Source organism: Oryza brachyantha, chromosome 1 (genome assembly GCF_000231095.2).
Source record: "Oryza brachyantha chromosome 1, ObraRS2, whole genome shotgun sequence".
NCBI classification, from domain to species: Eukaryota; Viridiplantae; Streptophyta; class Magnoliopsida; order Poales; family Poaceae; genus Oryza; species Oryza brachyantha.
The window spans coordinates 4,025,341-4,051,908 of record NC_023163.2 but is presented as its reverse complement, the minus strand read 5'-3'; the positions used below and the strand labels follow the sequence as shown (position 1 = coordinate 4,051,908).

Sequence of the window (26,568 nt, the reverse complement as noted above, 5' to 3'; positions counted from 1 at the left end):
CATCAAGATGTGATCATATCCCATATTTATAGGAACAGGGTGATGAACATTTAGCCACTCAAAAGTGGTAACTAAAGTTTAAAAAGTGCAACTTGAATTGCCTTTTTTTAAAAAAATTGCAATTTAAAAGAAGTTGACAGGTGATACTCTCCTAGCTAGTTGAGCTGCATGTACAGCTAGTTTGTAAAGGAGCATGCAGGTTCTCCTAATTGTAGGGCATGGCACACCATCTTAATTACATGTGAAAGAGAGACTTGTGACAGGGGCAATCTACAGTTCAATTAAGAGGCAAGAAAAGGGTACATGGAAATGACCTTTAGTTTGCATCAATTCACTAATATGTGGCACTGTCCATGTCCAACATGCATGAACCTCAACTTGGAGCTGCAAAGCAAAGTTTCCTAGGAAAACGAAGGCTTCTAGACTCGGTACATGCATCCCATGCAAATGACAGTGTTGATGTGTTAATTACCATCATCACACTAGCTATGAGCAATCATGTATCATGCTAAAGGCGTAAAGAGAGAGGAAATTAAAGTTATGTTAGCTGGTTACAATTAATTGGATGCAAGGAACATACCCAATTTGGGTTTTTTAAATTGGGGTTTGTTAGCTTTATGCATATGCAAACGGCAAAAAATGGTGCATTTTCCGGTAAATTAAATTTAGAAATAATTTAAATATAACTAAGTGATTACCAGCTAAAGTTAGATATAACTCTTAAATTCTATTATGTAGATGATATAATTGTATTTTCTATAAAAGCATATTTGGATTTCATATACAAGTTTGCTTCTATTTATTATATAAATATTAGCTTCTATTTTAAATTATGTTTCTACTGATTACTGATTTAATTGTATTTTCTATAAAGATATATTTGGATTTTACATACAACTCTTAACTTATTTGATCTATAGAGACTTCACGTACAACTCTTACCTTATACTTTATTAATATAATTATAGTTTATATATAACCATATTGATCAATTTATATCGTTATAATCTGGATCTCATAATCTAACCATTCAACTTCTCTTTTTTCTTGAGTTAATGTAGTAATTTCTAGTCTATACAGTGAGCTCGGTGGATTATTTTTTTTAAGCTATATTTTTATAAGCTAGATGCACGAGAGAAGAAAACTGTCGAGCTCCGCACCATATCAATTCAATTCGCGTGATAATCCTCTTTGAGTCATCAATAGATTTGGACTGAAATCTTAAACTGGTGAGAAATAAAAAAAAATAGATAGCAATTTCTTATTTAATACACCGTTTTGGGTTGCACTAAATCATGTATACCATCCAGTTTAAACCAAAACTTTAGCCAATGAGTAAGAGCCATCAGCTCACTTATACTTGGGCAGCCGCCAGCCGCATCGTAACCAGCAATTCTGCTTGATCAATAACCACACCCAACACTTCATCAAATCAATCATGATTCGATCAATCGAATCAAAGTGCAGATCAACCACGTACAGTAGAGCACGATTCCCTCGTGCATGGCTATGGCTATATTGCTAGCTATATAGTAGCGCAAAAAAAGATGGCCACGAACAGCAACTAATAACAACTCAGCATGCCCAAGCGAATAGCCAACACTCCAATACATGCATCAGCGTCCAGTGTTAGCACTGCTCGTAAAAGCAGCGTCACACGTGCCATGGCACGTGTCTTTCGCCTCTATTATACTCCCTGCTAGTATTTTTTTATATGACGTCATATATTTAAACATGGAATAAGTATTACATATATTTATGGAAATATAACATCGTTGATTTTCATATATTACGCTTTCGTTTAACTTTTTATATTAATTATCTTGTTTCGACAGGTTTTATTGTTCCTTATGTAAGTATGATACATATTTTTTATATTAAAACTATTTTTTTAATAAGACGAATGGCTAATCACCATCTCTAAAAATCAATAACTTCGTATATACTCGTACTTAGAAACAGTAGTACTGCCGTGTGAACATAGCGAGCGAAAAAGCAAGAAATGATCAGTCGATATCGTCTTCCCGTGATCGCCATTACTGATCCAATTGAGAATAGGGAGAGCCAGCTTCTTGCCTAGCAATTGGCAAGGATGCATGATGATAACTCAATCTTACTGAAAGATTGATTCGGAATTGGGCTCAGCTGCACAGCATGTCATGACATCAGAGTGATCTTGGTTGCAACCAATCATTTCATCCATGTACATGCTGGATATCCTTTGCATCTTGGTAGTTGGAAATAAAAAAGTTGGAGCAGTGCAACGAGCGAAAAGGTTCATGTGTCCTCTTGCTGGCCTGGTTTTATCCATACAAGTTTGGAAGCAAGCAACACATGCATCTTGCAAGATGGATCAAGGTGATGATGTCAAAGATCTTGTTCATGCATCTCAGCAGATGTTCATGAGTGAATGAGATCCTTTTCACAACACTATTCAGCTGCAAAGTTTACCTGCAGTCACGATTTGTGCGAGCGCCACAATCGTTACGCTTCATCAGAAATTGACAATAAAAACTTGGTACTTTTTAGGAAGCAATTTTCCTTTTTAAGAGCTCGTCAAAATTGGCTATTTCTTTTCCTGAAACATGAACATAAGAGTGGTACTGTATGATCATTTCAGACATGTTACAGTTACAAGAGCAAAACTTTCTCATACCGACATGCTCAGGCATCGAGCCTTTGGAGTCAAGGCACGCCTTCCACTGAAGAAAGTCAAATTTCAAAGAGCGGGGAAAATCCAAAAATCAGCTAAAAAAGGACTGTATGCGGAAATGAATGGAAAGCGAGGCGGGCCCAACGATTTTAAGAATGTGCCACAACCACGGACCATATCTGCTTATGTCACCACTGGTTCTAAAAGAATGGGCAACAGAAAGGACAGCCAGGGATCAATGCTTCAAGTATAGCTTACTGTATTCCTCCCAACCTAGTTCCTCAAGCTTTTTTGCTTTCTCCAACACCATATCCCTCAGATCTTGCTGGTATTCAGTTGACCTGCGAGCAATCGCCAACATCAGACAGGTGTAGTGTAACAGCTGAAAACATGCTAGACAGATAATTAATTGCTCCATGACAATGCAACCAGGTTTTCTTTTGCAGATCAAAGCAAATGGTTCAAACAGAACCACAGCCAACCTAGAAATGCAAAATCTGAAAGTTCTAGTTATGAATTAATGATAAAGGCCTACTGCAAATTTTGAGCAATCATCACATAACATTGATCGTTCTTTTAAAGCATAATAGATTGGTCGTTTTCTTGATTCTACTAACTTCTATTTGCAATTTGGTCCATTACCAGCTGTCCTCATCAATCACTGGTTTTCTGCCAGATATCAGTGGAAATCCACCGCCTATCGTCCAGGAATAAAGCAATTCACATATGCAAGGCCAATCCAAACACAGATTCTTGAATTAGCATATACAAATTATTGCTGGTGTAGGTGTCTACTGCCTACTGCACACGATTTCACTAAACAAGATTTGAAATTTACACGCAATATGGAACTTAAAGAGAAAAGAACCATACTTGTCCCACAGCTCAGGATCTCTTAAGGCCAGCATCCTAACTGACAGCAAGCCTGCATTCTCCGCATTATTGATTGCAACAGTAGCAACAGGAATACCTTTTGGCATCTGTCAAATTAGTGAGAATATCAACAGCAGAATCAACTCAGATGAGTTAAAACAAAAGAAGGCCATTCCAATAGAGATGAATGGATGAACTGTTGGTGTTAAATGATTTGCAGCACTATTTTCTCTGGGAGTTTTGAAGTGCTGCTTCATTAGCTAAACATGCATTATGATCTAGTAGATATGCAAATATATGTTTTCAGGTTGTTATATTTAAATAGTGGATGCTGGATAAGAAGACCTATTATGAATATGAGATGCCGAGAGAAGTGCTTCAGCAGTACTTATTATATCCCATACTCAGAGAGGCTCAACTTTGAGTTAGAAGGATTCAGACAAAGAAAATGCAATTGCATCAGAAGGCATTTAAATATGTCAGAAGAGTGAGCACTAAAAACTGCTGTAGCTTTTGATCGCTTTTTAGTTATAGAAGACTTAAAATACTCACCTGCACAATAGATAAGAGGGAATCGGTCCCATGTAAAGATGAAGTCCTGATGGGTACCCCTATTACTGGGACAGAAGTCAATGAAGCCACCATCCCTGAACCAAAATAGTTTGTTTGTATTATCCCTCATTAATCAAGACACACATAATTTTCTTTGTTACACTTGACATGAGGGTTTGGTCAATATTTCTAGTGTTGCATCCATAATCCATTTAACATAGACGTGCTAATATTGCAACGTTTTAACAACTCAAGCACAAGCTGCAATTAGCACCAGAACATAATGAACTGATCAAGATATATAGCAATTGCAAATATTGATGCCAGAAAATGAAATGTTGTTTAAATTCTAAGTGCCACAATCTAAACAAAATTAAAGTGTACCACTATGCATATATTTTGATCTTGAACTAAAATGAAGTATTGTAATGGATTCATGCATGCGTTTTTTCCTGTTAACTGACACTTGCCTGGTAAGTGAGCTGCTCCACCTGCACCTGCAATTATGACCTCTAATCCCCTTTCTTTAGCAGACAAGGCATAATCAAACATCCTCTCTGGTGTACGATGTGCCGAAACAATTGTAAGCTACAAAATATAGCTGTCCATCATGTTGCATCCTTACAAAAATCTGACTTAGCATGCAAACATTCCATAGTTTATCAACAGAAGGGCTTCAGAAATCACACCTCAAAAGGTATATTGAATTTCTTCAATACTACCGCAGCATCTTTCATTACAGGCAGATCAGAATCAGAACCCATTATTATCGCAACTCGAGGTTTAACTGTAATCGATACAAGATTATAGACCTCATCAGCTGATTGGCATGAAGAACAAGAATGATTTTTGAAAAAGTAAAGCGAGTGAGAAATTGGCACAACAAAGCATGACAAGTATCACCATGGCAAGTATGAAGATAGGGATGGCCGTGGATTGGTCCATGGGTAATTTAGGGTCGGCTCTATTCAATTAAATACCTAAACTCCATATGGTAGTTACACTTAGTTTATTTATTTGAATGAGATGAGAGCCAACCCAAAATTACACGCAGGTCAACCCACACCCATCCCTGTTCAAAGATAATCACAGCATCCCAGATAAACAATAACCTTCAACATAGTTACCTATGATTTAGGCAGACTACATAATTTGCTCCATACATGGATATCTATCCAACTAAATCCCTCTAAAGCTTCAACAGTACTCAAAGATTATTATATGTTTTAAGTAGATGACGCCTCCTACTGTCTCTTTAATCCAACCTGACAGATTATTCTTTCTTCATTTCACTGAAATAGATATGCAAACTATTCAAAACCTACTGTCTATTCCAATTTCCAAGCCACTATCATACAACTCTCGGGGGCTATGGTGCTCCACAGAATTGAAAATAAATCAATATGCCCTTGTAATAACCAAGAATAGTGAAAACAGTTCAACAAAACTGAAATTCATGGGTTACAGCAATCCTAGGCAATATAAAAGGTTATTATGCTGCACTGTACAGCAATCATGAAGATAATTTATCAACTACTAACAGGGTAGTTCAACTGTTCAAGAATATGTGAATTAAGAACATGGTGGGATACACATTAATCTAACCTTTTTGAGGGTCATGTGCATCCCTTTGCAGCAACTTATCCAAGCGTGCTTTTACACTGTACTTAGAAGCCCCCACAATTGTAATATGGCCCATCTTTCTCTGCTTCCGTATCTCTGAAAAACATTTTTATAAACAGAAATTACTGCATGAAAACCAAGAAGCAGGCTTGTTCATTTTCTATAGCAATACCAGATGAGTGTGTGAACCAACCTGGCTTTGCATACCAATGGACGGATGCACCAGAAATGTCCAAAGCCCTCTCAATCAATTGATGAGCTAGAGTGAATCCTGCCTCGCCCTATATCATAAATTAGACCAATAAAGGTAACTGGATTGTTAATGTAACAATAATATGGAAACCTAAGAAATTTAGAAATAAAATAACAACTGCTAACCTAATTAATCAATGTTCAACAAGACCCAAAAAGCTAGGATAAGTAAAAAATAACATCACAATAGTTACCTCACCCTCACCGAGGATATTGTACATTATCGCTGCAGGTGTTTTCATTGAAGGATCACCGAGAGGGAGGCCAAGAATAGCACGTAAATGTTGCTCATATTGTGAGGTGTAACATGACTCAATTGTGTGATGCCCACTGTTGTGAGGCCTTGGAGCTACTTCATTCAATAAAACCTAGTAAAGTTATCAACATGGGTATAAATATGCCAACACCAGTGAAGAATGATAACTTATGATATAGGCATGTTCCCAGCAAACCTGGTCATCTTGTGTTAAAAATAACTCCACAGCAAAAACACCAGCACCTTCCAATGATTTGATAGCCTTCTCAGCTACATTGGTAGCCAACTTCTTTATTTTATCAGGCACCTCGGCAGGAGCCTCAACAACATGGCAGATGTTATCCCTGGATATTCCAATCTAAGGCTTCATATTTTGGGAATTCCAAAGGGCAACAGTGCAGCATATACAATAACAATTAAGAACACAAGGTGCAAAATCATATAAGAAAATATTACTTGTGAATGGTTTCAACAACAGGATAGCACACCGTAGAACCGTCTCTGCTTCTTGCAACAATTACAGAAAGCTCCTAAAAACAAGAAATAAAGCAACAGATTATAAATAATAGAAGTACCATAATTCAAAGGGTTGTGATAAACCATAAACCGTGAAAATATCATAAACATTAGAGCAAACTGCTATGTTCTCGTCTGATTCTCAAACACAATTCTGAAAACAAAAGGACAAAATTGCAACCGAGGGCACCTTGACTGGTGCATTTTGTCTAATATAAAAACTTTCTACTTTTAAACTTATTGACCCAAGTAAAATGTTTAAGCAAGGCCTTCATTGAACCTGCCATTGATGACAAAATGGCCCATGTGCCATATACAATACAGGCCTTTGTAGAGTGAATATACATTTGAAATTTTATGATATGATAGGTTTTATTTGATTTCAGTATCTTTAATTGTATTATGAATTTTTCATTACCATATGTAATGTATTAGGGATTAGAATATATCCCGCATTTAGGTGCATGTGCATCCCCATGTGTCTTTTGCAAAATATGGCATGCATGGTATTGAAAAACACTGAAACATTTAACCCTCACTAAGACCAAATATATTTATCGTGTTGTAGTTTTAGATCTAAATTCACTTCACAAAGTACAGGGGCTTGATAGACAAAAAGGCTCGAGTGCAATTTCGTCATTGAAAAGATATCATGCAACAAACTTGCAGAAGATACCCTAAAATCAACAGATAAGAAGGTATGCCTCGTGACTGTAGACCCATAGAGGTACCAGGATATAACAAAATTTACATGATGACCTAATGACTAAACAGTCATATGGCCTTAAATTTATTGCTATGTGAATCATAATACTGATGAAGACGACTAAATTGAATAACACAGGATATTTACATTCCAAAAACAGGGCCTAGAAAATTCAGAAAGATCTGAATTATGAAACGAATAGGTTAAATAACTACAGTGTTAGATCAATGTAATGAGAAACTTAACGAGCACTAGTTGTTATCAACAGAAATTTAAGTTAGTTTTCTATTTGACCAAACAAAAAATTGATACTAACCTTTACAAAAGATGTCCACCTCTCCACATACAAGCCATGCTCAAACCCACCCAGTGCTGCATGGGAAAATTTTAAAAAAAAATCATCATCTGTTCGTTTATTTCTAGAGATGAGTAGATCAGCTCACACAGTGTTAAAAAGTATAAGCCTCAAAATTAACTGCTTAAAAATGTCAAATACTACTGTAAACCAAATAACAGCATCTCTGAGAGAAATTTTAGGAATTCAAATAAAGAAAGCAGTTCCATTAAGGTTTATCAACTTACAAGCAACAACAGAAGATAGCTCATTTTTGTCATGAGCAACAGCATTTCCACGGCCATCATATGCTAATCTCTTGCTTTTGACCATCAGAGGATAGCCAAACATTTCCCCAGCTTTCTCTATGCTACTTAAAGTATCTACCTGCAATATATTACTTTAGTTTATATCAAATACTTGAATAGTTTTGAACAATATAAAGATTAGTGTCTTACTTCCACAAAGTCAGGTAATGGAATTCCAAATTTTGAGAAATGAGTTTTCTGCCTGTACTTGTCCTGAATAGCCGATGGATACATCAGATGTAGCAGATAAGGAGAAAAAAGGCATATGAGGTGAGGAGACTAGCAAGATGTTAGCAAGCTCTAGCATGAGGCTTTTGTATGCAAGCTGTACTTAAAGATGTGCCCCCCACAAATACGATTTCCAGGAGACACATGGTATGAGTCCAAATAGAGTTTATAGATAACTAAAATGCACATAACAATCCATCCGGAGGAAGTAGGAACAACCGATATGGCCAGAACTAACTAGCCTAGTTAGCAAAAGTGCTCAGAATGTTAATAGTATACAAACGTCAGTTCGATAGTACAAGTACAACTGTAATTCAGGGTTTCATCTTTGATGAGAAAAACCCCAAATCTTCATTTTTCACATTGAAAAAGTACTACAGACAACTTGTGTCAAAACTTAACAGCAATGAAACCGAGAGATGGTTGGAACAAGAAGGGGAAGTTTACTTGAATAGTCATGATGGTAGAGGCTTTGGGCTCACAATCAATACCCTGTTTTTCAAGCTTCTCAAGTGTGACAGCGTCGACATGCTCAATTTCCACTGTCAGAACCCCACACCTAACAGCAACCAAAGGATGGATTTTCTTAAAGCAGTTTGTAAACAATAAGACAATAGCGATGTGGTCTCCAAAATGAAGCATAAAGGGATTGCAAGCTACGGCTAGGGCCACCTCTTTGCGAACTCGCTAACCATGTCGCCATCATTGAAGCTCCCGACGACATGCTCATGGCAAACCGAGCTCGCCGGGCAGTCCTCGAGGGGGTCCAGTATGGCCACCCTGACCCCCATCTGGCTGGCCGCCTGGCACAGCATCTTCCCCAGCTGGCCGCCTCCCAGCACGCCGACGACCGTGTTGGTGACGCCATGCACGGGCTGCTCGCTGTGCCTGCAACACCGAACAAGCACCGAAAAGAAGAAGAAGGGAGAAAAGTGCAATCAGGTGAGGAAATTCTGCCCGTTCAACACAGGAATCGCAACGAATTTGCCTTGAGAAGTTGAGAGCACACAGAGGGGACGGTCCTTACCCCTCGGGAGGCGCGGGCTGCATGGAGGCGCGGGCGCGCAGCGATAGCGGCGGCGAGGTGGGGCCCCGGCTGGGCCGCGGCGGCCTCGAGGACGCGCGGCACGGGTGGCCGGCGGGGAAGGGGAGGGACGAGGAGGAGGCGGAGGCGGAGGCGTGCGACGGGGCGCTCAGCAGCCTGGTGTGCATGCTCCCCGGGGGGAGGGAGGCTAGGGTTCAGCGAGGGTTTAGGAGGTGAGGCGCGAGAGGTGGGAGAACGCCCGCGCGGGGGAGCGGCGGCGGAGGCGGGGGAGGAGGAGGAAAGCGACGCGTCTGTCTAGCGCTGTGCGGCCTGTGCCCAACTTGAGTGCCCAACTCATCTGTGTTGTGAATTATATATCTCTGGTATAAGGCCTGTTTAGTTCTTAAAATTTTTTCTCAAAAATATCCGTCGAATCTTTAAATATCAAAGTAAAGCATTGAATATATATGAACAATAAATTAATTACACAGTTACGTGGAAAATCGTGAGACGAATCTTTTGAGTCTAATTAAGACATGATTAGTCATAAATTCTACAATAACTAACATGCGCTAATGACGGATTAATTACTCTCAAAAGATTCGTCTCGCAATTTTCATGCGGAATCTAAAATTTGTTCTGTAATTAGACTACGTTTAATACTTCAAATATGTGTCCAAAAATTTGATGTGATGTTTTTGCCAAAACTTTTTGCAATCAAAGCACTAAAACAATATTTATTGTGAATTATATATATCTAAATTTCCCACTATCGCTAGGTAGGGTTGAAAATGGTAGGAAAAATCGTGAATATACCGGCTATCGTTTTCGCTTTCTCTCAACCGTTTAGTTGGTAACGAAAATTCTTAAAAATAGAAATGAAAACAGTAAAGGGAACGGCAATGTATTTTTTTTCTTACTTTTTTTGTTAGAATTATGTATTGGACCGGAAATTTTTAAAAATTATCAGAAAATTTCTGAAAGCATACAAAATCCCTAGCCTAGACAAGTCTACCAGCATAACCATATCATCAACATATCTAACTCACTAACCCTAAACAACACTTACTCTCGTTATCTATACTTAGTATGGCTATTATGTCTATTGTGTTCATTTCTTCTTACGTGGTGTGATTATGCAATCTTTGACGTAGCCGTTCTACATCAATCTGCTTTTACTTTGGATATGTTTTCCACTTTCCAAAATGTTTTTCTTAGGGTACAAAAATGATATAAAACTAAACAAAGTTTACCAAGATTTGCATACAATTTACCAAAAAAATTTGAACTTGTATTTTTAAAATGTTTACCTAATTTTGCATACAGTTCGATACCTAAGTAAATTGTGGTTATTCGTTTGAAATATACAAAAATTACAAGTGTATATTTTCCTTTTTACTTTTTAGCAAACTTAAACATTTACAGATGATCGTGTGATAGGACTCAAACTGAGGAAAACACACAAGCCCAACACAACTAATTAAATCGTCTACAAAGGCCTGGCCGGGCTATCCGAGCCTAGACCATCCGAGCCGAATTTGATGGTTTTGGACTCTATCTACTACTGGACAGGCCAAAATAGTTGTTAAAGTCACAGCATTTGCTCACGCAATAATTGGCCCATTGAAGGCGTTGGATCGGAGAGGCCAAAACATAGGCCGACCCATGCATCGTCGACGAGGCCGCACCAGCTACCCTCTCTAGGTTTTTGGACTATTTGTCACTCTCTTCAATGGTGCACTCTCAGTTACTATCTCCCCTGAAGACTTTAACCATTTGCCATCTAGACCCATCAATTTTTTTTATCTTGTCAATGCTACTTGTCAACTCAACAATCCGGATGATAAATAACCTTGTTGCACGCATCTTGCTCCTTTTACCCAATCCAGTAGAGGGGATAGAGTAGGGGAGTGAGCATCCCATGGAAGAGGGGACACATGAGAAGGAGCTAAAGGTTGTTGTTAACCGAAGGTGAAGAGGCGTGACCATTGTTGGACCGCCGTCGACCTCCCCCAGAGCTTGACCTCTTTATCCCCATAGTCGTCATGGCCCACCGCCATTCTCCGCCACCATTGGGAGAGAAGGCAACAACCACCTCGTCTGCTTCGTCTGGAATGTGGGTTCAGACATGATGTCATATGGGATATGCCATCATCACTATGTCCTCTCCAACTCTAGAGCAACGTTCGACGCCCCTCCATTTTCTGCTAATGTTGAGGAGCGTTATCCTATCTCGTTGATGTTCCATCGGACCACCGTCCTCGTCCCTGACCAACCTCCTAGATCGTACCCCTAACCAAGAGGTTGTCATCACCCCACTATTGGATAGAGCCTGCCACGTGGTGATCGGCAATCCGTACCAGGCTACCGCCTCCCGTGGCTCCCACCTCCTCAGTCCCCTTGGCGCTCCACTGCAACTATGTCGATGCTCTCTTTGCTTGGTCTCTTTTTCTTAATTCCTCCTAGGTAGGGGAGAGATCCGAGGAGAGAGAAAAGAATAAGGGCAGGTTGCCGTATCATTTTGCTGAGTTGACAAGTAAATATGGCAAGACAGGAATAACTGAGTGAACCTACACGGCAATAAATAGTTGAAGTCTTTACTAAAAAGATGGCATTTGAGATGGAGAGAGGCGGTAAATAGTCCCAAAAATGCCCCGTCCTGTCCAGGTACAGCGAAACAGCCAGCCCAGCGCCGGCGCGTCCCGGTCTCGTATATAATCATCAAAAGCCTGCGTCGCCCAAACATCCCGTGATGGCCGCCTTCCTTTTTCTCCCCGCGCCGCGCGCAATCATTGAGGCGATCGATCACGACGGCGCGAGCCGGCGAGCCGCGCCGGCGAGCGGCGGCCGCTACTTGGGAGTGGACGATGGACTGACTGATCGATCGATCGAGACGTGCGTGCACGCGGGGTAGCGGAAGCTTGTGGATGGCGTTGCAGCACAGCAGAGCTAGCTGCTGCGCCCGTGAACGAGTGCTCCATGGTTTTACTCACCGGAGCAACGTGGTTCATCACGCGTCGTCTGTCCATGGACCGATCAGCTGATACAGTTAATCAGTTCGTAAAGATAACAGATCCACATCGACTAATTAATGGCGATCAATAGGAGTTCAAATTATTCGTGGCCAAGAGAAATCCGAGCATCTGCTTTAGCATCTCGCTCACGAGCAGGAGCTAGGCGACCAAGCACGCAGCATGCTAGCTTGCTGTAAGGTCTAGGGCTTTCAAGCGCTGTCTCCCTCCTTCTCGTCGTCCATCGTCTTTTTTCTTTTTTTCTGCTCGATCTCCAGCGCTCCGTCGATCATGTCACGGGCCTGACCGATCGACGACGCATCTCCACGCTTTCCCGTGCACAGCGAGTGTATATAAAGCTCGCCTTCTTCTTCCCATTGGATTCACTCATCAGTAGTAATCGATCAGCTCAGCTCATCAGCATCGATCTACGTACTTGAGTAGTCAATTCAGCGTTGCTTTTTTTTGCAGCAAGATTGCTGTTTGATGGCTCCAAACGGGGAAGGCGCGGTGGCGGCGCCGGCGGTGGGGAAGGGGCGGCGGGAGAAGCCGAAGAGGATCTCGATGGAGGGGCTCCAGCGCGCCATGTCCGACCTGGCCCTGGAGCTCACCAAGGCGGACAGCAAGAAGCAGCAGGCGGACCCGGCCGGCGGCGGCGCGGGGAAGCTGCCGGGGATCACGGAGCAGGTGGTGGTGGAGGAGGCGCGGTGCGAGTGCTGCGGCATGCTGGAGGAGTGCACGCCGGAGTACGTGCGGCGCGTGCGGGAGCGCTACTGCGGGCGCTGGGTGTGCGGGCTGTGCGCCGCCGCGGTGAGCGCCGAGGCGGACAGGAGGAGCCACGGTGACGGCGGCGGCGGCGGGCGGACGTCGACGGAGGAGGCGCTGGCGGCGCACATGGCCGTGTGCGGGCGGTTCAACCGCGTCGGCCGCGCCAACCCGGTGCTGATGCAGACGGAGGCCATGAGGGAGATCCTCCGCAAGAGGTCGAGGCCGAACGGCCCGAGAGACCACGCCCATGGCGGCCTCACCAGGAGCTCCAGCTGCATCCCCGCCATTACCAAGGACATCAACTGCGCCAGCAAATAATTAATCCATCGTCTTCATCTTGGACGTGCAAGACCACGAAAAATTAAAACTTTAAAGTTAAAGCATCTAGGGATTAGTATCTGATCACTGCGAGTGATAAATCAAGAAGAATTCATGATTCCAATCATGAACTGGTAGTTACCAAAATTAATTTGTAATTTGTAGTTAATCCCGGTTACTCGATAAGTTCGTCGCTTGTTTCATTCTTGGCCTCCTGCAAATCTGGAAAATGTACATGTATATTTACAAATAAAGCATATATATTAATAGAGAGAGAAAAAGAAAAAAGTTATATTTCCATCTGTTTGCATGTTTCAATTCCTGTGTTGCTACTTTGTTTTGTAGTACTACATTGGAGACAGGTGATACAATTGTCATCCAATAACATATGAAGCATATATGTATCAAACAATTACATATGAAAATATAGTTTTGTAAATTATTTATTAAATGAAATTAAAAATAAAAAAAATTCTCTTTTGGGTATCGTGTTGTATAGGACCCAATCAGTAGAGGAAAAAGAGCTGCGTTGTGGCAAAAATAACAGGCCCGCGAAGAGGCCCAACAAGATGTGGCCGGCAAATGAAATGGGCCCTCTTATCGTCTAGCCCACGAACACGGCTTCTACCTATGTATGGCTTTGTTTTTCCTCACCAAATTTCCTACGTATGTTTGACTTTTTTAGAGAGAACTACTGTATACGTTAATCATTTCTAATTTATTTAGTGGAGAGACCTAATTGTATACGTTAATTTCAGCCCACTCCACTTTCATTTTCCGGAGTTCCAACTCTGAAAATGATAAAATTGGAGGTAGAGCTCGTTCCAAAATCCAAACATAACGCAAGTACCAACAAAATAAGATAGATCGTGTAGTATTAGGGAGCATAATCGAGTATCATTGTGTATCATCAAAGTTATCACGAGGATTTCGATTTTTTTTAACCTCATTTACAGGAGTCACCGGTAGCAGTTCCACGCATATTCGTTCACATCCGTATGTTTTCGTTTGGCAGATCCCATCTTTGATCCCTACCATCGTTTGGCGTGAGAAACTAGCTTTGCTTCGACAGGGACAGGGACGCGACGAACATTATTTATGAGGCGTATATTTTTTGCTTGCTTCGTTCGAAAATGTTTTCATTTTTAAACAACCTTACATGTACGCTAAAAGATTATAATGCTCTATTTTTTTTTCCAAATCCCAGTACATCTGTCTTGTACTTTTTAAAATTATAATGCATTTGTTCCCTATTTAACCCAATATCAATGTGATAATTGTTCGAAAATGATTTTTGTATGGGATAAATCCCATGCGTTAAAAGATGAAGTCTTTTTAGATGGAGATAGTAATACCGTTGATTTTTGGATGTTCGTTTTATCATTTATCTAATTAAAACTTTTTATACAAATTTTGAAAATTATAAGTTTTTTAAAATTTTATTAGTAATCAATTAAATCATAAAATATAATTATTAGTTATATAGATATTTTAAATAAGACGAGGAAACGACGTCAGATAAGAAAATGCAGCGAGTAACTTCTTACTCATCTGGCACGATGCCCCTCTTGCTTCTGTTCATGGTCGAGAGGTAATTGACTTTACTGACAGTACCGTGTTCTTGTGTGGACGTGGTTATTTTGGTTTTGCCGCAGGTCGCTCGCAAGGGAGACGAATCAGACAGATGATCACCACATCTGCACACACATGAGTCGCATCCTCTCTGCATCGTCCATGCACCAATAACTATCAGCAGCTACCTGACAATGATATTTCACTAGCAAACAGCCTCCTGCTGATCAACCACTGCCTCCACACTGTTTCGGCCACATCTCGCGTCAGAAGAAACAGAACTTTTCTCCTAGTTTTCTACAGTTGATTAATTAATGTAATGTTCAGATTAGATGGTTATTATTGTTGCGGTCCTCGTTGATAGTCATCAAAGCAGCCATGTCACAAGGACTTTTTTTTAAAGAATATATATGTACGTTTTTCTGTCACTTTTTTAAGGAATATACCATTTATATATAAAAAAGAATAAAAAAAATGCCCATGCCACATACAGACCGTGGCAATAAGTGGTGGTAACTTTATCACCACGGGAAGGATCCTACACAATATTAATCTTGCAACGATAATAGCTGACATGATGGACTAGATTCACCGATTGCCACTGAAGGATAATATTGTAATAATATTGTAAAGGGTCTAGACCCTTTTCAGGTTGTATGACTTGGAAGGTTAGTCGCCAGTATCGTACAATGACAAAACAGACCCACGAGGATTATCATCACAAGGTTCTAAGGGCTTTGTCAATATATAGTCCTTGTTCTGCCAATATGCTAGGTCCCCTAGAAATTTATCACAAACACTATAATGCATATAACCGAATAATACCTTAAGGTGAATCTCACGTTCTAAATAGAATATCTCAATCCCTAATAGACTGCCTATTCCATATCTCCTCTTCATCTATTCCCTTACAAACCATTTCATTCACATCAACAATGAGTTTGATGAGTTGCAAGTGAGGTAGTGGATCCGATGTACTATGGCTTCATGTATAGTTTTGGTGGCAGAAGAGGTATTGACTGTGGCTGATGCATGACCTAGTGATGGAGGTGGTCGGCATGCCCAAGTTTGAAATGGAGGTGTTCCTTGAATGAACATCAACGACGAAGAGGTCCTACTGCACAGATCCAATTGAGAAGGTGGATGTTTGGTGTGGGATCCGGTAGTGGATGCAGTTCTTTGGCATACACTTATTTGATGATGCAGGCGTTCATCGGCGACAAGTCTCTTGTGGGTGGAGGAGGTCGGCGGAAGCTAGCAACACACAATGGATTAGCGCTCATCGGTTGTGAAGTTCATAGGTCATCATTGGGCAAGTCACCATCTCCCTTCTTTAATCCTTCATGTAGAGGCAATGCAATTGATTAGGATAGAGAATATGAACTAATTTTTTTATTGCTCGTGGGCATGTCTTAAGGTCAACCTGAAGCTTATTTCCACATTCAAATTTTTCCACAATGCATAAGTTGGCTTCGAGGGGCTTACCTCCCTCCTATTGCCACATTATAGATGCCCTAAACCTAAGCACTCGTAGAAGTGGCAATAGAGATGTTATGCAACAATGCATATTGACGACGACACAACACAATCGAAGGAGGAGACGAATCGTGGTGGATGAACAACAAGTAGTCATGTGTAGTGATTTTCAAAAACTTTGTTCGCCCACTTCCAGGGCAGGATGTCCAAAGCGATGACTCTGACGACCTGCTTTTGTCAATCCACAAGTACACACCGACAAGCTAGACAAATAGACAATGTACGATGGTGCAATACAGAGGAGGTGATAAATCCTAGATTATTTTTCGTGTATATTACTTGAAAGTGAAGACTTGTTATTCATTAACATATCAGAACATTTGCATCATCTGTTTAAGTCTACATGAACCTAATAAGTCTCCACGCGTAACCAATAATCCGAATAGTTTAAAAATAAACTCTAGAAATTCATGGTTATTTATATCAAAACAAAAACGAAAGAGAAAATCATAGGTCGGGTAAACATCGGAGACCAATTTTAAGGATCATTATAGCAATCCTAATTCAAGAAAATAGTCATGATTTGTATATCCTCCGTGACATAAAGAAACAATGCTAGACATCACTCTTATAATGTGCTCACTGCTAATTCACATATGAATTTAATGCTATCAATCTCTCATCATACCATAGGTATTGTGTAGAAACTATGTCTCGTGTAATGGTTTCTTTTACTTTTTTTATTTAATCATTATAGTCGTTACACTGTGAATTCATTAACACCCATTTCCACGCGTGCATTATTAAAAGAGAATAGTGCATCGTTCTCCATGATACAGGGGAGGGCCCACACGAATGGTCTGATGGGCAGAGAGAGCAGAAGCCGTAGAAGTTCAATGCGGCAGATGGGAGCGCGGGCCCCACCTGTCAGCAACGTCGGCAGCTCCTCCTCCGAACGCAAGTTTTTGTCCCTACAAATACGCCGCGAGCGAGCGAGCGCGTAAACGGCCAGGAACAGGTAAAACCGAAGGAGGCCATGGAGAGGGGCGGCGGCGGCGGAGGAGGAGGGGACGAGATGATGATGACGTCGGGGGCGACGGGGCGGATCGTGCCGGTGTTCCGCTCGGTGCTGTCGCGGCGCGCGCTGCTCCGCCTCGCCGTCGCGCTGCACTCGCTGTTCCTCTGGGTGGTGCTCCTCCTCGGCGGCCGGCGCCGCAGGCCGGAGCCCGGGGAGGCGGGGGCGGAGGGGAGGCCGGTGAGGGCGCGGCGGAGGGCGGCCGAGGAGGAGGACGTGCGGCGGAGGCGGGCGCTGGCGGAGGAGGTGGCGATGGTGGAGGACGCCGACGGGGAGCGCGGGAGGCGGTGGGAGACATTCGTCGTCGCCGGGGCCAGGAGGAACGCGCTCTTCTGCCGCGCCTGGGCGCCGGCCGCCGCCGCCGAGACGAGGTGAGCGCAGGAGGGGTTCGGCGATCAAATTATTGTCTTTTTTTTCTCTCTCTCTCTCTCGGTAGTGGATTGATGTTGTGGGTGATCGGTGGCTTATTTTTTGTTGGCTTGTGGCGACTTCGTTTTCTCGTTGGACACATCGATTTCAATTTTTAAACTTAATTTTTCTCCCATTGGTGGATTGGTGGGGAAGCGCGTTTCGTGGCTCTGGTTTTACGCGAAAGGATTACTTTTTGCCTTTTTTTTAAAAAAAATCATCTGATTCCTACGTGTTCTTGCCTTCTTGGTATATTATTTGTCATTTCGTTCGCAATTTCACAGAGATTTTGTTTCTTGGTGGACATCCCAGCTAAATTCTGGGTGTCTGTTCGAACCTCTCCTCAGATTCCGGAAGTCGGGTGGCGTTTCTTTTCTTTGTAGCGTCTCAAGGCGTTTTCTTTTTGGTTGTTGCGGGTGGCAGTTTCGGTCAAAGTCCCAGATTTTTCGCTCAAACCTTGGTGATCTAGCTGTTGAATTTTTGTTGCTGGGCTGCATTTGGTCCCCAATTAGGGGGTTTGATTCTCCACATGAGGGGAGCGTCTAACACGAATTGCTGTGGGGGTGTAAATTGCATTACCGAAAACCTGTCCCAGCTTGAGAGAACTCTGTTGCGGCGTCTGCTAGGCTCTCTTGAGAGAGACGTGCCGTCTAATGCACGTCGCGTACGAACGCATCCGGTCCGTCTCCAGGAACCGGCAACGTTCTTGCATTCATTGCACCGGCTAGGCTGCATTGAAGCTGCTCGCTCTCTGCATAATCTTTGTCTTCATCGTGCTTCTGCGATTGTTAGTTAGGAGTAGTTCGATGCATGGTGGAATTGACTTGTTGTCATACCCATATCCTTGTCCGCGTTCTGCCCATCACGACACTACAAACCAGTTGGCTAAAGTTTACGACAGCTTCTGATGCAGAATTTTTTTTCCTGTAATGATGTGAGATGTGTAGAAACTTAGTATACTAGTAACAGATAAAATGAGAGCATAGAATCTTTATGCATTTACCTTTAACTTAGGCCTTGTTAAGTTCCCAAATTTTTTTCAAAAAAATCACATCAAATCTTTAAACACCTAAATAAAGTATTAAATATAGATAAATCAAAAAACTAATTACACAATTACGAAAGAAATCATAAGACGAATCTTTCGAGCCTAATTAGAAGTGCTACCGTAACCAACATGTGCTAATGACGGATTAATTAGGCTCAAAAAATTCGTCCCGAGGTTTCCAGCCGGAATCTGAAATTTATTTTGTTATTAGACTACGTTTAATACTTCAAATATGTATTAAAAACTTGATGTGATGTTTTTGTAATTTTTTTTTGCAAACTAAACACCACCTTAGAAGACCAACTCAATCACAATGGATTAGCCGAATCAAAGTGATTCCTTGTCTCCAACTTTTGCTCTATTCCATATCTTCGTTATCCTTGACAATATCTGAATGCAATGGCTTAAGTGACCCTGAATAGCTTAGCTATCAAGAAAAGGGGAAGGCTTTTTTTATTCCATTGCCACAATATTGTATAACCAAACTGTGGATTATTCTTATTCCCATCATCCCATATTCCCATGGTAAGCTTTGTTGAGCTGTTCACATTTTAGATGACACTGTAGTCAAATGCTGCACAGAACAAAAGATTGGGATAGGAACCAATCACCTTTATTAGACGTTTAGTTGATCCGCCAGCCTTGCTGGCAAATCTGTTGAAGAGAATTCTTAGCCCTACAGCTGAAACCTTTTGAAGAGAATTCTTCTGGCGAAGCCTCTTCTGCAACAAAATGGAATTCGTCATTGGCTTGAACCGTTTATATACGAGTACAGCAAGATTTTTTTATTAAAGAAGGGTATTTTTACCCGGCCTCTATATGTAGCCATTTTTTATTTTGAGAACTTTGAAAACTTAGCCCAAGTAGAGAACTTAGCCTCTCAAATACCCAAAATCTAAAATTCATGTTTCTATGAAAATTTGAACCCAAGACCTTTGGTGCTACTTAGGTCACTGCAACCACTGGGCTATATACCCTTTTACGAGTACAGCAAGTTTTTGACTGCTAATTTTAAGATCTGATTATTTTTAGTTGCAGTGACACAGTCGCGCAATTGCTTCCACATCAATTTGTATTGACCATTTCCTCTTTTACTTTACTTTAGGGGCATTTTGGTCATCATACATGGGCTCAATGAGCACAGGTAAGGATATCCTCTGACTCTGAAGTCCCCCACTCACCACCTACCTTAATATACAATATATATTAGTTTTCCTCTTTGTAGTCAATAGTATAACTAATACTTTTTAATCCCGTGTTTCCAGTGGAAGGTATTTGCATTTTGCTGAGCAGCTCACATCATGTGGCTTTGGAGTATATGCAATGGACTGGATAGGTGAGGAGCACTAGTTTGGTTTCTTGGACATAAGTGGTCATGTAGTATTGTCTCTCTGGTATGGCTGGTGTTAGTCCTACATTTAGGAAGAAAGTTTCAGTTGTTTGGATCAGAATGTACACATAATTAATTTTTATCATTTCAGTAATCCTTTTTCCGGACCATTTAATATATTATATAACTAACTGATAGTTGTTTGGTGTGAGCCAAAAAGACATTGGAAAATATTGAAATTGTCTATTGAAATGAACAAGACTAATTATAAATTTAGAATCAGCTAAATATTTCATTTGATCTTGAACTGAGTGCAGTATTATCTTGTGAATTATGCAATTGAAATAACAAAGTTTTATTGCTTGCTATGGACAAAATCATGAAATTTTATCCAGAACCAAATTCTAACTTTTCATAGGGTTCAGGAATACCGAGCAAAACTTGTGTTGCTAACATTGCCTCATTCTATCCAATCGCAGCATAAATTGACCTGCAGTGCACAGTTACTAACCAAATACAGTAGGCACAAATTATCCATATAGTTTTTTTTTTGGTTATAAAGGATGTCTGTTTAGTTCTGCTTTTATTTTTAGCATTAACAGGCTAACTCTAACATCTTCATATACATGTCAGGCCATGGTGGCAGCGATGGTCTACATGGTTATGTGCCTTCATTAGATTATGTTGTAGAAGACATAGTAAGTCTCTCCCTCTCTTTCTATCTTGCAACTATTCCTTCATTCTGTTACTTATGAAATATCTTGTCGGCATTATTATCTTCAAACAGGATTTACTTCTTGGTAAAATTGCGCATGAAAATCCAGGGGTCCCCTGTTTTCTTCTTGGTCACTCCACTGGTGGTGCTGTTGTTTTGAAGGTATGTCTTGTAGCATTAAGTAGTTTTTCTCTGCTCTGTTTAGGCCAGGTTTAGAAACTGACCCTACTCCTCTGGGCCTGTGAATAATGAATATCCTGACAGGCAGAGAAATGGTGCAAAGCATTAACAAAATAGCATGGTTGAAATGGTTTGGCTGAAGATATGTTCATTTTTACATGCTTCATGTTCTTCTTTCCCGTGTGCTTATCAATAGCTGGTATTTGCCAGGCATCATTGTTCCCTCATATCAGAGCAAAACTGGAAGGCATCATCCTAACTTCACCAGCTCTGCGTGTAAAACCTGCTCATCCCATTGTAGGGGTAATGTCACTTTTCATCTCTGCTGTTTGTTTTGAACCTATGTTATTATGCTTGAAAGGTCATTGCATGAGTTCATGAGCATTCTCTAGATCAACTAGAGTATATTCATCTAGAGTAGTTTGTAAAACTATAGTGTATTTTATCTGTGTAGTTTGTTAAGAAAATATATGGAGAACACTTAGGAATAATTTCGCACTATCTTCAATGAAGTAGAAAATCGCTTTGTAATTGTTTTAAACTCCTTTAATCATGTGTAATTTTATAAAGCTTTACGTGCAAAGATGTGACAGGATTTTTGAAATACAAATTCACCATGCCGTGTCTTTCCCTATTAATAAAATAATTGCACGAAATGTTTAGAATTTTCTATCCTGCACAAAAATAAATTGGCTTGTGAAGCTATGCCAGAATCTCGGCATTTAATGCCATCCTTAATGTGCGAATTTTTCAAAAAAATTGCCTTATCTTGTCTGTCTACATTTTTTTGACATATTCTTTTTTCACATTTTGATAACTACATACCAATTATCTGAATCTTGCAGGCTGTGGCTCCAATATTCTCTCTGTTAGCACCAAAGTTTCAGTTCAAGGGAGCTAACAAAAGAGGAATCCCGGTGTCTCGCGACCCGGCTGCGCTGCTGGCGAAGTACTCCGATCCACTGGTTTACACCGGGCCGATTAGGGTTCGGACTGGCCATGAGATCCTACGCATCTCCTCCCACCTGCTGCACAACCTGAAGAAGGTCACCGTCCCATTCATGGTCCTCCATGGAACCGCAGACAGGGTGACGGACCCCTTGGCTTCACAGGACCTCTACAACGAAGCCTCGTCAAGGCACAAGGACTTAAGGCTGTATGATGGGTTCCTGCACGATCTGCTCTTTGAGCCTGAACGTGACGAGATCGCTGCAGACATCATCGACTGGATGGAGCGAATGCTAGCACTACAGACCGTGTGAAGAAGAAGAAGAAGAGCAGTCTGTCTCAAAAAATTGAAGAAAGGGAAAGGAAAAGGAGAAATGTACTGAGAATAGCATTGATTTCATTCTTGATGGAATGATCTAAAAGTGATCTACAGGCTTCATGTGGCGATTCTGATTATTGTTTCATTTGCAAGTGGTGTAGGTCCGGGCTCTGTGCTCTGTAATTATACCAATACAATATAGTAATAGAATAAGGTACTAAGAAAATCTCCCCCTGCCGAACTGGAAATTTTATTTTCAGTCAGTTTTGTAAATCATATGTTACCGCTGTGTGTTGGTGTGTTGTAGTTTTATCTACCGTCGAACTTTTAATAGTGCGTGTAGGATGGATATTTAATTGTGCTTCCCTATTCCTCCCATGGGCGTCCCTAGTAGGACTAGCTAGTTGCTAGCTAAGAGATAGGACAAAATAGCCGGTCTAAAAAGCTGTCTACTTGTACTTTAATACTAGCTATTTGTACTTTGCTGCATAGAGAGAAAACTGATTCAGCACATCGTATAGTGTGCGAGAGGAGCGACGAGAGAGTCGCTGGCTCGATTTTTTATACACCTTCTCTTTTCTCTACGGAAGATACATGCTGACATGTATCACCAAATAGCTAGCTAACACATCCTTATTGTGGACGTCCAATGACTATTCTCAGTCAACTGTAGACAAGAGAGACACATGTTAGTTTTGACTATTCTCAGTCAATCATAGACAAGAGATACACATATTAGTCTTAAAAACCAAATTACCGAGTAATTCTTAAGAGGCAGCTGCTAAAATATGTTTAAAAGGAGATGAACCGAAGAGTTTTCGAGCACAAGAAGATTTTAGCGCCGGGGTGTGCAGTTACATGTTTGTTTTCCCTCCTAATTCACCTCCAGGTGGTGGTAATTTGATTGTTATTCTGTCCGAACGGAATGTCCGGAATGTCTGTGCAGAGATAGGCAGGCGGAGGCTGATGCATGCGGAGGCGGAACGTCTGGAATACCGTCCCGTAGGTCTTCTCTTCAATGAAACTGGTATATTATGGAAGCATGTCTTATATTTAAATATTGGATAAAAATATAAGCATTTTTTATCACTATTCATAATTATTTGTCTATCACTCACTTAATATCCAATTTTTTTTCCATTTTATCCCTAACTAGATTTTCATTTTCATATATTTCAGTATTTTCTTTCCGACCTTAATTTTTACTATACAATCTAAAATTACTTATATTTTACGACGTAGGTAGTGCAATGTAAAAACAACCCATAGTCTTCGCAACCTTGATCTTTACTAATAAACAATATAAAAATACTTACACGTTACAAGTTATGAGGTAGGTCACTGTAATTTTTTTCCGTTATATTCAATGAAACATGCAGAGTCTATTAAAAAGAACACATAAGAGGCATCTGCAAAGTGTTCATTTCTGCAAGCTTGCGATGCAACCACCAAAACCATATAGCAAACAGCAACTACCAGTACAGATACAAGTAACCGTGACACATCCCAGCTGGGAGCTGACCATCATGTGCAGATTACTACGGGAGAAGCTTGTGCAGTTCTTGGACCAGCAATGGCGAACGGTTGGTCGGAACAATCATCTCCCTCACTTTGATTGTGCTCTACACCATGTGCAGTGTAGCAGTGCAGTACCGCAAGCTCCATCTCAAAATATAATTATCTATAATATTGATTATAATTGATTACAAACGATTGCGATACTCTTTAATAAATAAGGAATGAATTTAAATAAAATGATAATTATGAATAAAATAAAAATAATTTAAATAGAAGTAATTGGTGATATAATTAATACCGGCACGGAGGGAATGCCGGGAACAAAACAACCTCAGTCAGTGGGACCGTTTTGTTTCCTCTCCTCGTCAGACAAAGCTTGGTCAGTCAACGTCGCCTGTGTATCAGATAGCCGGATGTGTGTTCTCAAAAAAAAAAAAAATAGCCGGATGGATCCATCAGTAGCGGTCTAATACCTCGTTAATACTAGCTAATACACATCGGTACCGATCACTCTTATTTATACCAGGTTGATAACAGACTGATAAGTTAGATCTAAACATATCTGCACAATAGTGATCCGTCACATTTAGATGGTGTCCTCCAAATGCTCCTCCGGAGTTGTTATTGGAGTCGTCTCGTTGTGGCACTGGTTCATGATGTGTCAATTGGTGTCGCGTTGCCAATAATATCATTATTTTGATCTTAACCATGAGTAAGTATCCTACTAGTTAATTTCAATTTGATGAGTTTATTACATGTGCTCTGATGAGATAGAGCAAAAGAAAACCAGTCATATCAGAGTACCATGGTCATACCAGAGTTGACGTTTCGTCTGAGGGAGTGAGCATTGTTTAGTTTGCAAATTTTTTTTACAAAAACTTCACATCAAGTTTTTAACATATATTTAAAGTATTAAACGTAGTCTAATTATAAAATAAATTTTAGATTCCGTCTAGAAACCGCGAGACGAATCTTTTGAGTTTAATTAATCTGTCATTAGTACATGTTGGTTACTGTAGAACTTATAGCTAATCATGCACTAATTAGTCTTAAAAAATTCATCTCGTGATTTCTTGCATAACTGTACAATTAATTTTTTGTTTATCTATATTTAATGTTTTATTTAAATATCAAAAGATTCGATCTGATATTTTTACATAAACTTTTTGGTAACTAAATAAGGCCTGAGGACCTGAGTACTAAGAGTTACCAGCATGAGTGAACTTTTGATAGCCTGTCTCAGATGGCCTCGAGCGAGCGAAGGTACATGTTACAGTAAATCCCCTCCCGCGCGCGCCTCGCCGCCGCCGGCCTCGCCCGGCGCCGCCACGGCTTGCTGCACCCTCTCGGCCATGCCCTTCACGCTGGCGCCGAGCCGCGCCACCAGCGCCGCCTCGCTCAACCCCTCGCCGCGCACGGCGTCGCACTCGAACGCCCACGCGATCCGGCACCCCACGCCGCCGCCGCCGCCGTCGTCCAGGACGCTGAGAGTGGCGATGTAGAGGCCGAACCCCATGTTGCTAGCGACGACGGCGTACCGGAGGCGCCGCGCCGAGTGGTCCGCCTCCAGCAGCTCCTCCCGCGCCCACAGCCCGGCCGCGCTCGACGCCACGTGCCGGACGCACCCGGGGAGCGGGCCGTCCTCGCCGCCGCCATGCACGCGCTCGCACACGTCGATGCCAGGGAGGTAGCGGTGCGCGGCGAGGAAGCTGGCGACGTGCGGCCACGCGGCGGACGCCGGGGTGCCAGGCAGCGCGGCCTCCACGGCGCCACGCCACTGCTCCGGCGCGCCGCCGCGGCCGCGCTGCACCCGCTGCCCCTGCTCATCCATGGATCCTTCTTGCTGCTGTGTGTATGCTTGTCGTGTTTGACCTGCCTGCGACGACGCTCGCGTGGCAGCAGGTTGGCGCTATATAGGTCCTGTTTACCTAAAATTTTTCCAAAAATATTACATCGAATCTTTGGACACCTAGATAAAACATTAAATATATATAAATATTAAAACTAATTATACATACAGTTATGGATAAAATCATAAAACAAATCTTTTAAGCCTAATTAGAACATGATTAGCTATAAGTACTACCGTAACTAACATGTGCTAATGATGGATTAATTAGACTCAAAAGATTTGTCTCGTGCTTTTCAAGCGAAATCTGAAATTTATTTTTTCATTCGTGTCCGAAAACCACTCCAAACATCAAATCAGACGTAAAAAAAATATTAGCAACTAAACAAGCCCATAGCCGCGGAGCGCGGCGACGTCAACGCGTGCGTGGAAGAAGAGCTGACGACCTGTGTGACCGTGTCAGCCAGTGTCACTGACCGATCACACCACGCTTAATAACGATTATGCTTATTGCAATCTGTAAACTCTTACTTAGCTATCAAAAAATAATTCGAAGCATGATTTTAAAGCAAATGCCAAGAAATGTAAAGGCGATATAGACCTCCAAATCGACTTTTGGAATTTAAATTTTTCGCTTATATTTATACACCAACAATGTTGATAATAGGCTGAAGGGTAAACGATGTGTCCATTTTTTCCTCCCCTTAT

General features: G+C 41.3%; 4 protein-coding genes across 4 annotated transcripts; 2 read left to right on the top strand and 2 right to left on the bottom strand.

Moving 5' to 3' along the window:
- Positions 1-2,542: 2,542 nt before the first annotated feature.
- Positions 2,543-9,652, bottom strand: LOC102703081 (phosphoribosylaminoimidazole carboxylase, chloroplastic). Its single transcript, XM_015836262.2, has 16 exons — positions 9,329-9,652; positions 8,974-9,189; positions 8,749-8,860; positions 8,224-8,286; positions 8,014-8,152; positions 7,748-7,803; positions 6,666-6,739; positions 6,406-6,553; positions 6,148-6,321; positions 5,895-5,982; positions 5,684-5,797; positions 4,768-4,865; positions 4,549-4,666; positions 4,079-4,173; positions 3,527-3,633; positions 2,543-2,994 (listed from the first exon to the last, which is right to left on the bottom strand). Exons 1-16 carry the CDS (start codon positions 9,511-9,513, stop codon positions 2,889-2,891), a joined length of 1,893 nt encoding a protein of 630 aa, XP_015691748.2. The 5' UTR covers positions 9,514-9,652; the 3' UTR covers positions 2,543-2,888.
- A 3,088-nt stretch (positions 9,653-12,740) lies between these two features.
- LOC102702803 lies at positions 12,741-13,692 on the top strand. The gene has a single exon (XM_006645546.3). It carries the CDS (start codon positions 12,823-12,825, stop codon positions 13,420-13,422), a length of 600 nt encoding a protein of 199 aa, XP_006645609.2. The 5' UTR covers positions 12,741-12,822; the 3' UTR covers positions 13,423-13,692.
- A 3,772-nt stretch (positions 13,693-17,464) lies between these two features.
- LOC102702518 (monoacylglycerol lipase) lies at positions 17,465-22,734 on the top strand. Its single transcript, XM_015832819.2, has 7 exons — positions 17,465-17,916; positions 20,107-20,145; positions 20,267-20,337; positions 20,965-21,029; positions 21,119-21,208; positions 21,437-21,529; positions 22,072-22,734. The coding sequence occupies exons 1-7, from the start codon at positions 17,507-17,509 to the stop codon at positions 22,486-22,488; spliced, it is 1,185 nt and encodes a 394-aa protein (XP_015688305.2). The 5' UTR covers positions 17,465-17,506; the 3' UTR covers positions 22,489-22,734.
- Positions 22,735-23,839: 1,105 nt separating this feature from the next.
- On the bottom strand, positions 23,840-25,842 carry LOC121053307 (lachrymatory-factor synthase-like). Its single transcript, XM_040520091.1, has 2 exons — positions 25,222-25,842; positions 23,840-24,174 (listed from the first exon to the last, which is right to left on the bottom strand). Exon 1 carries the CDS (start codon positions 25,840-25,842, stop codon positions 25,282-25,284), a length of 561 nt encoding a protein of 186 aa, XP_040376025.1. The 3' UTR covers positions 23,840-24,174; positions 25,222-25,281.
- Positions 25,843-26,568: the final 726 nt, after the last annotated feature.